Source organism: Branchiostoma floridae, chromosome 9 (genome assembly GCF_000003815.2).
Source record: "Branchiostoma floridae strain S238N-H82 chromosome 9, Bfl_VNyyK, whole genome shotgun sequence".
NCBI classification, from domain to species: Eukaryota; Metazoa; Chordata; class Leptocardii; order Amphioxiformes; family Branchiostomatidae; genus Branchiostoma; species Branchiostoma floridae.
The window spans coordinates 3,442,723-3,456,359 of NC_049987.1; the positions used below are offsets into that span (position 1 = coordinate 3,442,723).

Sequence of the window (13,637 nt, forward strand, 5' to 3'; positions counted from 1 at the left end):
GCCTCGCTCATATGTGGCAGGGACGGTTTTCAGGCAAAGAATACGCGCGACCCTCTATCGATCTTAAAATCGGCCGACCTTCCAGCAATCGCGACATACGCCCGAAGATCGTGGATAATGTGACAGGGGGTATAAAGAGTTGTCATCATCCCTAAATTGAACACTGGTACTGCGAACACACGAAATTAAATCACACGAGCTTGAGTACACTACATTACGTCATTGCAGATTGTAGAATGATTTCCCTACAACCACATTTTGCCATAGCGTATGTCCTGTCGATTTACACATCAAAACATCTGGTGACCATAGGAAATCGATTACACATGGCGACAGCCGGATCAGTGCATTCTGTACTTTTGCTCGGGAGGTTTATTGGTCCTTGGCATGGCAAATGACATTGTTAATGCCACATGAACTGTGCCAACTAATTACATTCCATAAAATGCTAAACGTTATTACAATTCACAAACATGCATAATCACATTTTGTTTAAAAACCTAGACACTGGATCAAATACAGCAGTGACGGAGAGACAAAGTCGGCATAACTATGTCAGCAAACAATAACACACGTAGAATTTACAAGAAGAAAGTAACTGCGTGTATTTTCTGTACAGACGCAGTACTAGTGACCTATCGCCACAGAGCCGCCATCTTGATAGAACAATTTTACTGCTCTAGGAACAAAGGAGAGTTCACGTCTTTTGGTCTTACTCTTTGTCAGTGCCCGGTAGCGTCCTTCGCGACGGAGGCTATAGCACCTGTTCTAGGGTGGGGCAATGAACTCGTTCAGAGGAGAACTACTGTCCTGGAGTATGTTGCGCAATGTTCTTAGCGTAGCAATGTCAAGTCTACAGGACAGTGAAGGCAAAGAGTCCGCGGGAATTCCGATTAGTCTGACATTGCTTCATTCTATCATTTTTTTTACTGCAAGCACATGTTAAAAGAGTACCGGATTAGACCCCCATATCTATCAAACGGCGATCGCTGATCGACCTTTTAACAATCACTGACACAGCTGAATATGTTCCCCAGATGTGAACGATCGGGAGAATTTTTTTGTATTCATTTGGTGACTAAAAACTGAAATATCAGCATATGACGAATAGACCTATGGCGCAGGTCTGAGCAAAAATTGCATCCGTTCGCCGTTTGTTTTGCGGAAGTTGGGTAAACTATGCAATCACTTAAGTGATTTTTGGACTACCGTGCATACCGGGTATAAGGATGTTTTGTTTGTTGCTTTATGTGGACATCATAAGGTAAATAAGGTAAAATGACGCAAAATTGTTATCATATTTCATTGAATAGAGAAACACATATAGTGACTATGACTTGAACAGGCCTTATAAGGTTTTGTAATCTGATTATATCAATACATAACTGTTATAACACTACTTGATTCCCGTATTTCAGCTAATACCAGAATCGTTTTATTCTAGATACATGTGGACTCTCGTCGTATCACCACGTCCCCGACAGTAACTGTGCGGGAGCGGATATACTGTACTACGGGTACGTCACTCCCGAGGTGTGTGCAGGCTTCTGCTGTGAAAACCCGACATGCCTGGCGTTCCACTACACCACTGCCAGTCAATGTTACTTGAAAAGCCGGATTTGCTCGACTGAAGAGAAATCATATACAACAGACGGCGACATGTATGATCTGCAAAATGATTCGCCAGGTAGGTCACCATTTAAATCTATACACCATCTGCAACATTTGTGTTCAATTTAGAAACTAAAGAATACACATCCCAATGGGTCATGCAAAGCACAATGCGTATGTTACGATTGGAACCGCATATAGGGCAATTGCTTAGGGGCGACACCTAGCGGCAATGCTGAATAGTACAAGTAAATTTTGCGGTAATGATGGCGATAGATCGTCACCGAAAATGCTGTTGTGATTGTATGTCTTTGTTATGAAACGAGAACCTTGTTTTATCCTATTCAAAATGTGTCCTTACCCTATAGATTACTGTGGAGCAATGTACGAAGGACCAGAGGGGGTCATTGTGAGTCCAAACTACCCGGACCATTATCCCAATGACTTAGAATGTAGCAACAACATCACATGTAATGTTGGCCAGGTCATCGATGTATCATTCCAAGCTTGGGAAGTCGAAACTTTTGATGAGCTGTGGATAGTAGATGGTGACTTGCACACACAGCTGTAAGTAATAATTTTTCATTTGTTTTCAAATTATTTTAATCAATATAAATTGGGATGTGATTGAGTGAGAGTGAGTGAGAGAGTGATTGATTGAGAGAGTGAGTGATTGAGTGAGTGAGTGAGTGAGTGAGTGAGTGAGTGAGCCTTTACTGTACATTCAAGCCGTATTGAGCAAGTTACATATACACACAACGGTGACTAAGTGGCCATCTAATACTTCTATAATTGTTTATGAAACATATGATGGTAAAAATCATTTTAGAACTAGACACAGATTTAAATTGGTTGGAAATTTTCCTATAATGTGATTGAAAATAATTCTATTCTGTACTGTCAACTTTCGCAAGGTGGCGCTCTTAGGGGCAGCCGCGGTTCTAGCACCTCTGCCCCAAAAGAGCCCCTTTTGTACCATTTACTACAGCAATATCCGGGAATGTGCAACATATGTGTTACTACAAGTGTCTTAAGTATCTGTGGACCATCTAAGACAACTATCTAAGGTATAGAGGAGAACTGTCAGTGTAAACGTGACTGTTACCGAGTCTGGCTGTGTGTAGATCACTGCGAGCAATGGCGTCGTCCAGTATCCGCAGGTATTCTATGGATTTCCTCCGGAGCCTGAGTCGCGTGGTCCCCAGGATCGATCCACTGACTAAGGAGAGTATACGCCTCAACGGACTCTTCAAGAGAAGCAGACCAGGGGGGACTGAAGCGGGGAAGCACACTTTACGTGAGATTTCCACAGTCATAGGCCATCGTCCCTCCTCTTTCCAACAGTCGGATACTTCATATGCAAATCAACGCGCCATCGCTACCTGTCCACCGTCAAAACAATCAGACATGATGATCCATCATTGGCTGCGGTAATTGACGACAACCGTACTAAGTCATTCCCTATGCCAAAGATCCTGTTGACCAACCCAAGGTCTCTAGTAAATAAGTTACTCAAAGTCATTTACCTCAATGCGAGAAGTGTTAAGGCACTTGCTAACTCATAGAAATAAGTTGGTACAGCTCCAGAACTTGATGCATCTAAACTGTCCAGACATTCTGGCTATTACTGAGACTTGGCTCAACGATGATGTCCGCGACCAAGAGGTCATTCCACCCAGTTTTGTAACCTACCGAAAGGACAGTCACCATGTTCATGCAGGCAGGGCCGGTGGTGGCGTCCTTCTGGCCGTTCGTTCAGACGTACGTAGTATGCGACGGTCAGACCTCGAGCCCAAGGATGAAATTCTCGTCTGTGAAGTTCAGCCTCCCGGTTTGGGCAAGTTGGCCACCGTGCTCTGCTACAGACCACCATCTGGGGATTTGTCAACATTCACCGTGAACTTGTCTTCAGTCTTAGAGAAAGTTCAGAGTGAGTACCGAATGTATGTGTTGCGTACTTGGGGACTTGACCAGTTGTGCCGTGATGGACAAGGGCAAAGAATCTGACTTTTGTGATGTAATAAACGATCACCTCCTTCTTCAGCACAACACGATTCTATCCAACTCCAGCAACAACATGTTGGACTTAGTCTTCAGCAACATCCCCGGAAGGGTGTCGGACATAAGTGAACTTCGAATTCGATACGGACCATACTATCTTCTAAAGAATTCTGTATCCATTGCAAACTACAGTCCAAGCGTGGCCTCTCTCGGAAGGTTTATAACTACAGTCGTGCCGACTGGGATGGTCTTAGGTCACATCTCGCCCCTAGGCAACTAGCTGAAGCCGTTCAACAGTGCCAGGACATTGACTCCGCCTGGGAATTCTTATCATCTATGATACGGTCAGCTGTCGACCAGTTCGTGCCCTGGTGCAGAGTTAAGGACTCAACAACGCCTCCATGGATAGACGGGGAAGTTCGAGACATCCAGAACCGTAAGCGGACGGCATGGCGCAGAGCCAAACGGACAGACTCTCCAGCACACTGGGCGAAGCATCGAGTGCTCCGCAACAAACTGAAGAACGTTCTGTCTCGTAAGCATGTGGGCTATTTAGACAGCCTATCATCTACCCTGCAGGACGCACCGAAGCGCTTCTGGACATTTGTTCGTGCCAAATCAAAATCAAGAACTTTGCCATCTGTCGTATATCTTGAGGACCATGTTGCCAAATCGGCTGGCGGCAAGGCTAGCCTGTTCAACAAGTACTTTTTCTCCACTTTCAGTCAAGTTGACCAGAATGATAGTGCACCTACTATTGACATCAAAGTTATTGACAGTCTTGGTAGCCTTCAATTTAATGTAGACTCAGTCCGAGATGTACTTTCTAACCTGGACACAAGTAAAGCCGTTGGTACTGACAGTATTTCCCCACATGTGTTAAAGAATTGTGCCCAGTCAATTGCACTTCCCCTGACCTTGCTATTCAACCAATCCGTTAGTTCAGGTGTAGTTCCTTCCAACTGGAAGGAGGAAAATGTGTCCACAGTCTTCAAAAAGGGGGGCAGACGAGTCGTCTCAAACTACAGGCCCGTTTCTTTATTGTCTATCGTTAGCAAAGTCATGGAGAGGTGCATATACGACATAGAGTTTCCAATTATCCACGATTCTATTCATGGCCTGCAGCATGGGTTCATTAAGGGGCGTTCAACAACCACTCAACTGTTAGAGGTTTACCATAACGTAGGTTCCATCCTAGACAGAGGTGGGCAGGTCGATATGCTCTTCTTGGACTTTGCCAAGGCGTTCGACTCGGTTCCATGCTCTCGTCTGCTCCATTATCTTCACTGTGCGCTCATTGGTTGATCCTGAATCACATGATTCTCACAACCATATAAGTACAAGGGATGATCACCCTACTGCCTCTTGTTGGATCCATCCGCAACGCCGAGGTCGCCTGGCGATGGACGACCAGGTCTCCGCCGCTTGCGGTTCCACGACCACGTTTCTCACCGCCGGGCGGGTTTTGTGCCGGAGGAGCACACAGTGTTGCAGCCTAGACTCCAGTTTACCAGTGGGAGGAAGACAACTTCTGAGGTTCGGCTGTGCAGCAAGTAACGGCGGGGCGAGGGATCCAGAAGCTCCGACGGACCTTGGGGCAGACCCTCTCCACGCATCGAAAGGACGGAAGAGTCCTAGTGTTCTACCTAGTGGGGTGAAATTTCAGGACGGTGGATATACGGCAGGTTTGGGTGGAAAATGCGGTAACATATGTTGTGGTATTTGTCGAATTCTGCTTTTCTGGGAACAATGGTCTGGGTGCCGTTTGTTCACGTGTTGTTTTGCATATCTTTGGGTCGAGCTTTCGGCCGGTTTGCACGTGCTTTATTTGCATTTGTTTGCTTTTAGTTGACTGGGTATTTTGTCGATAAGCACACAGTACAGTGAGGCAGCATAGACTCCAGTTTGACAGTTGGAGGAAGACAACTTCTGAGGTTCAGCTGTGCAGCAAGTAACGGCGGGGCGATGGAACCAGAAGCTCCGGCAGACCTTGGGCAGACCATCTCCACGTAGCGAAAGGACGGACGAGTCCCACATAGTGGGGGGAAAACTTCAGGATGGCTGAGATATGGCAGGTTTGGGTGGAAAATGCGGTAACGTACGTTGTTGTATGTGTCGAATTCTGCTTTTCTGGGAACACTCGTTTGGGTGTCGTTGTTCACGTGTTGTTTTGCATATCTTTGGTGTCGGGTTTTCTCCCGGTTTTTACTGCTTGATTTGCATTTGTTTGCCTTAGTTGACTGGGTGGGAATTTCATTATCTTTTGTTTGGAACGGAACGTAGGAGGTTTTGTTCTTAGGAAGGGAGGGAAACTCGTGACAGGATCCCCTTTTTGACCACGTGAGGTGTGTGCCAGCGTGGCGGGTGAATGCTCGAGTTGGGTTTAGCTGCTTTACTGTAGGCTCAGAATTTGTGGTCTGAACGTGTTGTTTTCTTAGCAGCTCAGCCCGGATTCCAGCTCTCCCAGGCCAAGGAAGGCGACTACCACAGCGCGACTGAGATGCAGCAAGCTCTGACAGACTTTTGGCGGCCTCTTCACATAGTGAAAGGGCGGAAGAGTCCTACCTGGCGGGTCGAAACGTCGGATGTTAAAGATACGGCAGGTTTGGGGGGGAAATGCGGTAACAAACGTTTGTGTTTTTTGTCCAATTATGAATGAATGAATGAAAGACCTTTATTGTACATTCATGCCTCGACGGGCTAGGTACAGGTCACTGATAACAGACATAACAGACATATGCAGGGACAACAAGATACAATTTAACTAATTGAAGGCACTAAGCTAACATTATGGTCGACATCTTATCGCTTCTTTGTACAGGTGTAGATATAGGAACAAATAATGTTTAATATACAGGGTTTATCTAGGCGCATCAAAAATAGAAATTTATCCGTTACATTAAGATGTTCAAAATATGGAAACTCTTTTCTGATATATTCATAAAGCACAATCCGTTCCTTATGGTACAATTTACAGTGTAAGATAAAATGTTGTTCATCTTCTACCTGTTGTAGATCACAAAATTTGCAGACTCTATGCTGCAGAGGAGTGCGGTTGTGCCTTCCAGTTTCTATATGTAACTTGTGGCAACTTATCCGGAGTTTAGTTACAGCTACTCTGTGTTGTGTGTTGTTAACCATCAGATATTCTTCTTCTTTATAAATAGGCTTGAATAATCTATAGGTCCGTAATTTGTTACCGAAAGATTTGTCCCGGTTGTCGTTATGTATTTCGGCTTTAAATGTTTGAATGTAAATATCCTTTAATCGTTGGCTGATGGCGTTGGCTAATGGTGATAGGTTTGTTCCAAGAGATACTTGAGATCTCCATATGTAGGCAAAACCGCATTCCTCCAGTATCTTACGAACACCGGACGCCCAGCACTTGTTGCCACTAGCATCTAGTTGTAATTGACAAGATAGGGCGTCGGCTTGTAGACTGTCAGCTGGCACGTTTTGGCGGATTCTGAGAAAGTGTTTGATAGCGTTCAGGGAGGCTTCCAATTGAATGGGGTACCTCCCTAATTCCGCTCTTGTGGCAAGGTTTGATGCTGATCTGGGGACATTTAGTGCTTGTTTGCAGAATTTAAGGTGAACAGATTCAATGGGACAGGTTTTAGGGCTTTTTAATGCGCCCCAGATTTCTGAGCCATAAAGTAGAATAGGTTTGACACATGCATCGAAAAGTTTGTTTCTAACAGGTAATGAGGCGGTGGCTTTATCTAAAGATTGCTTTATTCCGAATAAAGCCTTCAAACCTTTGCCACTCAGGTATTTGTTGTTAGCTTTAAACGTGCCAGCTGCGTTCATAATAATACCGAGATAAGTATAACAAGTTACAATTTCTATTTCACAATTTTCAAACAGGAAAGAGCAGTTTTTAGGTAGACTGCCACCCTTTGTAAATACAATAATTTTAGTTTTCCTAAGATTTACTTTTAATTTCCAAAGTGCACAATAATTTTCTAGATTGTTCAATGAATGCTGTAATCCCTGTTTGGACTCAGATAAAATTACCAAGTCGTCAGCATACAACAAGCAAGGGACAGTTTTGTTGTGCATAAGTGGGGGATTACAAGAAGCACCGTCAAATTGGGATACAATATCACTAAGAAAAAGATTAAATAATGTAGGGCTTAAATTACACCCTTGTCTCACACCACAGTTAGTAACAAAAGTTTCAGTCAATCTATTTTTAGATTTAACGCAGTTTATAGTCTTTGAATACATGCCTTCTATTACTTTTAGAAATTTACCACCAATACCAAGATTACTCAATTTAAACAAGAGGCCGTTTCTCCAGACAGAATCAAATGCTTTGCTAAAATCAATGAAGCAAGCGTAGAGTTGACGGTTTTTGTTTAGGTATTTGCTAACTAGTGTACTTAAAACAAACAGATTATCGGCAGTTCTAAAGTTTTGTCTGAAGCCTGCTTGGTGTGGCTGGAAGAGGTTATTGTGTTCTGCGTATTTGACAAGGCGTGAATTTAGAATGGATGAAAATAATTTCCCTAAACAACTGATTATAGAAATTCCTCTGTAATTATCTGGCAGAGAGGTGTCTCCTGACTTGTGGATAGGAACAATATGACTTACTGACCATTCTTGTGGGAAATGACCGTTTCGTAAGCAAGTGTTAAACAAGTGGAGTATGGGTTCTTTAAGCAACATTTTACCAGATTTTAGCATTTCATTCAAAATTCTGTCATTGCCGCTTGACTTGTTGTTTTTAAGCTTTAAAATTGCGGTTTCCAATTCTTCTGGAGTAATTGCGGAATCTAGTTCTGACGAGTTTGGTGGGGTGGTCGAAAAGTCTGTTTGAACGTTTTCACTGGGAAGGCCGTTGTCTGTAGAGCTATCAGGAAATTTGTCAAGGTTCTTGAAGTGATTTATCCATTCCTCTTCTGTGATCTGGTTATCGTCATTTGGCTTTCCTGGTTTCAATTTATTTATCAAATTCCAGAATGCACTCGGATTACTTTCCTTTAGTGTAGACAATTGATCCATGATTTGTTGGTGAAAATCTCGTTTTTTCTTTTTTAACAATTTCTTATATTCTTTTTTACTTTTGAAGAATCTACCCCTTATGTCTGGATTTGAAGGATTTTTTTCCAGTAAAGATGCTATGTTTTTCACTTCTCTTTTCATTTCCATGCAGGTTTTGTCAAACCATTTCTTGTTTTGTCTTTTACGTGGGCGTTTCCTTACCCTTTTCAAACACAGCGACTGATCACCTGCTTCTCTCAAAATGGAACCAAACTCAGACACATAATTATCAATTTCCGAAGTGCTGTTTATGTTGTTTGGAACATTAGAACAAAGAAAACGTAGTCTATCGACAAAATGAGACTGACCGAGAGAATAAAGGAACTTCTGGGCTGATTTATCGTTCCAATGATACTGTTTGGGAAGAGGTTTTGCATTTGATATTTTCCGGCTTTCTTGGCAGGGGTGATTTGTTGATTTTGATTGGATTAATGCCCAAACCATGCAGTGATCAGAGAATAACGTTAATGGTTTTATGTGAAACGATAAAATATATGGCATCAGGAACTGGCTGCAAATCATGTAGTCAACTGTGCTGCTTCCACGCGGTTGGTGGCAGGTAAATTTCCCCTGTAAATCCCCAGCTACCCTCCCGTTTAGAACTCTTAGGTTAGCTTGAACACATAGGTCAGCGATATGCCTGCCGAATTTATTCGGAGGGGCCTTATCCATATGTTGTCTATCCGAGGAGTAAGGGAAGCTGTCTGGATTACAATCGTCAGGAGTGCTATCATCTACATAATCGCGTAAATCACCAAGACGAGCGTTTAAGTCGCCGCCAAGTAGAATAAATCCGTCTGAACTATATCTAGATATTTCGCTTTCTAGGATTTCTAATGTATGATTTTCTGCGTATCTATGGGTGGTTGATGCACTGGGACTAATATATGCCGAACAAATGAACAAGTCTTTTGGTAGACCCAGTAGCTTTCGGTCTATCTGTACCCAGAGAACATCTGTAGATTTGGATTGTGCTTTCTTAACGTAGTTTCTGTACTCTCTCTTGTAAAAGAAAATTATACCCCCCGATGAACGTTTTGCTCTCTTGTGTTTTTGTCTGCATTGGTGGAAATAATTATAGCCAGGAATGTTAATTTTTGTGCTGTCTGTGCTCCAGGTTTCTAGGAGCGAGAAGAAGTCAAACTTGTTTACATAAGACACGAAATCTATATCCTCTAATTTGGAACCTAAACCGTGAACGTTCCAGGCACCAAAACTTTTGCTTCCGCCTGGGAAAGTTTTCATACTGTTGATGAAGAACTAGTACTAAGAAAAATTGTGTCTTTACGGTCCGAATCCACAATACTTGACAATGCTTAACTAGTTAAACATTTAAGTGGATATACTCTAAAACTTCAGTGAAGTACTATAGATATGAGGTCTAAATCTAAGCATATGTTAATGAAATACCAACGTTAACAAACAATGATTCTAGCAGTTCTTTAGGAAGATAACAAAAAAAAAAGGAATTTAGAAGTAAAGGCACATAAGGTGACGCAAAGTACAGTCCCAGTACACATCCTACCACATAGCGAACATCGGTGGCCACATCATACTTGGGTGCCATGGCCAGGGCGGTGTGTTCATCGGCGGCGGGTGTCTGGGCAGGTTCGCGTTCGGGTGGGGTCCCCAGGGCACGGGAGGAGGCTGGAACATGGGCCGGCTCCAAGGTCCGGAGGGTAGGGGCTGGTTCCAGGGTCCTGCACGGTGTCTGGGCGTGATCGCTGCTTCCCCCGTCTGGCCATTCGAAGTAGAGAACTTTGGCCCTTGCAGGGTCAAAGGGGTGCTAGTTCCTGGCGCATTGAACGTCTGTCCTGTTCTCTGTGATGAAAGTCCGGTGGGAATGACAGGCATACTTTCTGTCGGGCCTCTCTCAGGTGTCGGTGCAGGGCATTCCTGTCCGTGTACGGGGTGGTGAGTTGAAGTTGGAGCGGGTTGGAATCGAGAAGGAGACTGAGTTGGAGCTGGTTGGGATCGGGAAGATGGTTGAGTTGAATGGGAAGATGGTTGGAAACGGGGGGGTGTTTGGCTGGGTCTGCCCATCTGTGCACCAACTACAGCGTCTTTGTATGAACGGTTCGGAGAACTTAGCTTGATGCTCGCTGTAGGTTGTTTGCTGTTGATAGGGTCGTTCCCTCTGCCCATGTACTGACCCAGGCCTACGAGAGGGTTGATCATTCGTTTTATGTTGGCTGCCAGAACCCGAGTCCCATTTCTGTTTAGATGATATCCGTCTGATGAGTACAGGGGTCTCTTGATGGTCCCAGAGGTGGCAAAGTTCGAGTTGTCGATGGTGTGAATGTAAGACGTCTCATCAGCGGCGACCTTCAGGAAGGTGTTGACGTCATCACCAATTTGTTGGAGGGTGTGGTTATCTCTTGGTAGTACTGAAGAGAAGACAAGGTCAGTGCGTGGATACTTCTCGTGGGCTACCTGGATTAGTTTCCGAAAGTTCTCTGTCACCAATGTTGCGTCCCGAGCATTCCGGGTGTCATTCGTCCCAACATGAAACAGAACGACCTTTGGGTCAGGTCGTGCGGAACTCTGAATGTAGTCTAGGCATTGAGAAATGTTGTAGGTCAATTCCTTTTCCACACTTTTGTTTGGGTACAGTACGTCTGTTTTTAGCGCTTTGGTGTTGGAGTCTCCCAGGATGAGTATGTCTAGTTGGGTTGCTTTGTTTTGTAGATTACTTGTCATTGTTTCCTCCGGCGGGTTCTCAGTGTTGTTTCTGGCTGCACGCGGGCGGTGATTAGCTTCTGAATGGCTGTTCTGTACACCTTGTTTCTCCGACATATGTGAACTGCCAGTGGCGGTTCCATCAAAGGCCTCGTTCAACACTTCGAACCTATTGTGTACTTTTATTGTCGCCACTTCGCGGATTAGCCTGTCGGCGCGTTCTGAATCCTGATTTCCCCTGGTTTGAGTTCCCGCCGATGTTACCTGCCGCTTTGATGTGGTCTTGGCTAACTCGTCGCATCTGTGTCGTAACGCATTGACTTCGCGTTCAAGGTCGCGCTTGTCCCTTTCAAGACGCACAATGTCATCTTTCAGCTTTTTCCCTTCTTCAGCAGTGAGACCGCTACACCTGTGGTTTTGGCCGGAGGATTTCAGTTTGTCTTCAAGGACAGACAGCCGTTGTGAAATAGAGTCCTCAAACGCTTTTCTGTCGGCGATTGAGTCAACTAGACACGTTTCCAGCTTGTTTACGCTGTCTTGAACAATAAAGCAAGTGGAAGAGGAACACCGATCCGCCATATTTGTTTGATTGTTAGACATACAGTCACGTAAAACTTCAGTCTCATTACTGTTTACATCAAGCACACCTTTGGGTACAGTTCTGCACAGCGGACACACATCAGACGCAAGGGGTTGATCACATGTTTGGCAAAGTGTAGTGCCGCTATTCACTGTCGTTACCGAACCCTCCAGGCTTGTGTTCTGGGATGAACTATCAGCATTATTGTTGACAGAAGTGGAGCTGACGTTCTGTTGTACCTTCTGTTTGAGACCAGGAAACACTTCCGAAAACCAAAGCAAGTACGCCGAACCTTGAATCAGCAACTTCTGGGTTGATTCGTAGATTTTGATGCTCACTGTACCGACCGACTGTTTGGTTTGAGAGTCAACGAACGTAGTTTTGATGTGATGACCGTCACTGGACTCGTCTTTTGCTCGAGTGTTGTAGAATTTCTCACATTCAGAAAGCCAGGATTTCGCATAATTGCGGGGAAGGTATATTGTGATACTTTGAGTGTTGTGTTGAATACAATAGTCCCTAGGCTGTTTCAGCGATTTCTTGGAGAATCTTTGCGCGTCAGAAATGGTATGGCTGTCGTTGTACTGCTGTCTACGGGAAGCGTCCGAAAGAACAGTAAAAGCCTTGCTCACCTCTCTGTGTTTTGCATCAGCTTCCTTGAAAATGCTGTCTTTCCTACTGAGCTTGGATGCTTCTTCATACAACAGGAGCTCTGTTTTGTAGGCAGCGACGATTTCGTCGTGAGTCGCTGTGGGTGGAACTCCAAGTGCAGAGTACAGGTTTGCGGGGTCCTTTTCGTCTGTCGCCATTGTTCCGAGCGCTTGGGTCGGCTTGGGTTTTGTGCTGCTCCAAATTACCGCCGTATTTCGGTAAAAACAAACCAAAGTACACAAAGTCCGAATAAAATAGAAGGGAATTACATCAGTAAACCAGTAGGATGTAAAATATTGAATAGATCGAACGATTAGACACAATTTAACTTATTCTAGCAGGAGCGTGCGGTCACCGTGACCGTCGTCGCCGCCATCTTGAATGCGATTATGTTTTCCTGGGAACAATGGTTTGGGGTGGCTAATGTGTACACGTGTTGTTTTGCATATCTTTGGTGTCGGGCTTTCGCTCGGTTCGCTCGTGCTTGATTTGCATTTGCTTTGTCTTTAGTTGATACTTGTGTTCTAAACGTGTTGTTTTCTTAGCAGATCAGCCCGGTTTCCAGCTCTCCTGTGCCGAGGAAGGTGACTACCACATCGCGACCGAGGTGCAGCAAGCTCCGACAGAGCGTTGGAGCCAGCAAGCCGAGCATTCCCAACACATACGGCAGTTCTTCGCGGCATCGACACTAGACGACAGCCGTCACGGAGCGCACGGCTTTGGTTTTTTCAGGGAGGCGTGCACGTTTTTGGTGACATCGATTTGAGGCGGGATTCCCCTCAGATATTTTGTCTTTATGTCTGTTGTTGCTGTTTTGAAGTGTTTGGTTTCCCTCTAATTAGGGATATTTTCTTTTACTGTTGTTGTTTGTAAAGTTTTGCTTGTGTTGACACAGTGACGGCGACACAGACCTGGACTATTAAGGAATGCAGTCGTCTAAGGAACCACAGCCTGGCAGCAGCGTTGGCAGTTTCTATCGCTGAGGGGAGTCTCCTTAAATCACGAGGAAAGAAGGTGTGTTTTGGTCCGTTTTGTACTATATTTTGAAGAAAACAGCGCATGTACGGAT

At 44.5% G+C, this 13,637-nt stretch overlaps 1 protein-coding gene across 2 annotated transcripts; it reads left to right on the forward strand.

Annotated features, from left to right (window-relative positions):
- Window positions 1-5,932: 5,932 nt before the first annotated feature.
- On the forward strand, window positions 5,933-13,607 carry LOC118423422. Of its 2 annotated transcripts, none has more exons than XM_035831566.1 (2): window positions 5,933-6,233; window positions 13,117-13,607. In XM_035831566.1, the coding sequence occupies exons 1-2, from the start codon at window positions 6,113-6,115 to the stop codon at window positions 13,332-13,334; spliced, it is 339 nt and encodes a 112-aa protein (XP_035687459.1). In that variant the 5' UTR covers window positions 5,933-6,112; the 3' UTR covers window positions 13,335-13,607. The 2 variants fall into 2 exon arrangements, with proteins under 2 accessions (XP_035687459.1, XP_035687460.1); XM_035831567.1 differs by having other exon boundaries at window positions 5,933-6,215.
- Window positions 13,608-13,637: the final 30 nt, after the last annotated feature.

Bases quoted from the DNA above. Each gene is read 5' to 3' on its own strand.
- LOC118423422 (XM_035831566.1), top strand. From the start codon at position 6,113: ATGCAGCAAGCTCTGACAGACTTTTGGCGGCCTCTTCACATAGTGAAA. The intron at 6,234-13,116 runs GTAACAAACGTT...TTTTCTTAGCAG, and splicing joins AGGTTTGGGGGGGAAATGCG to ATCAGCCCGGTTTCCAGCTC.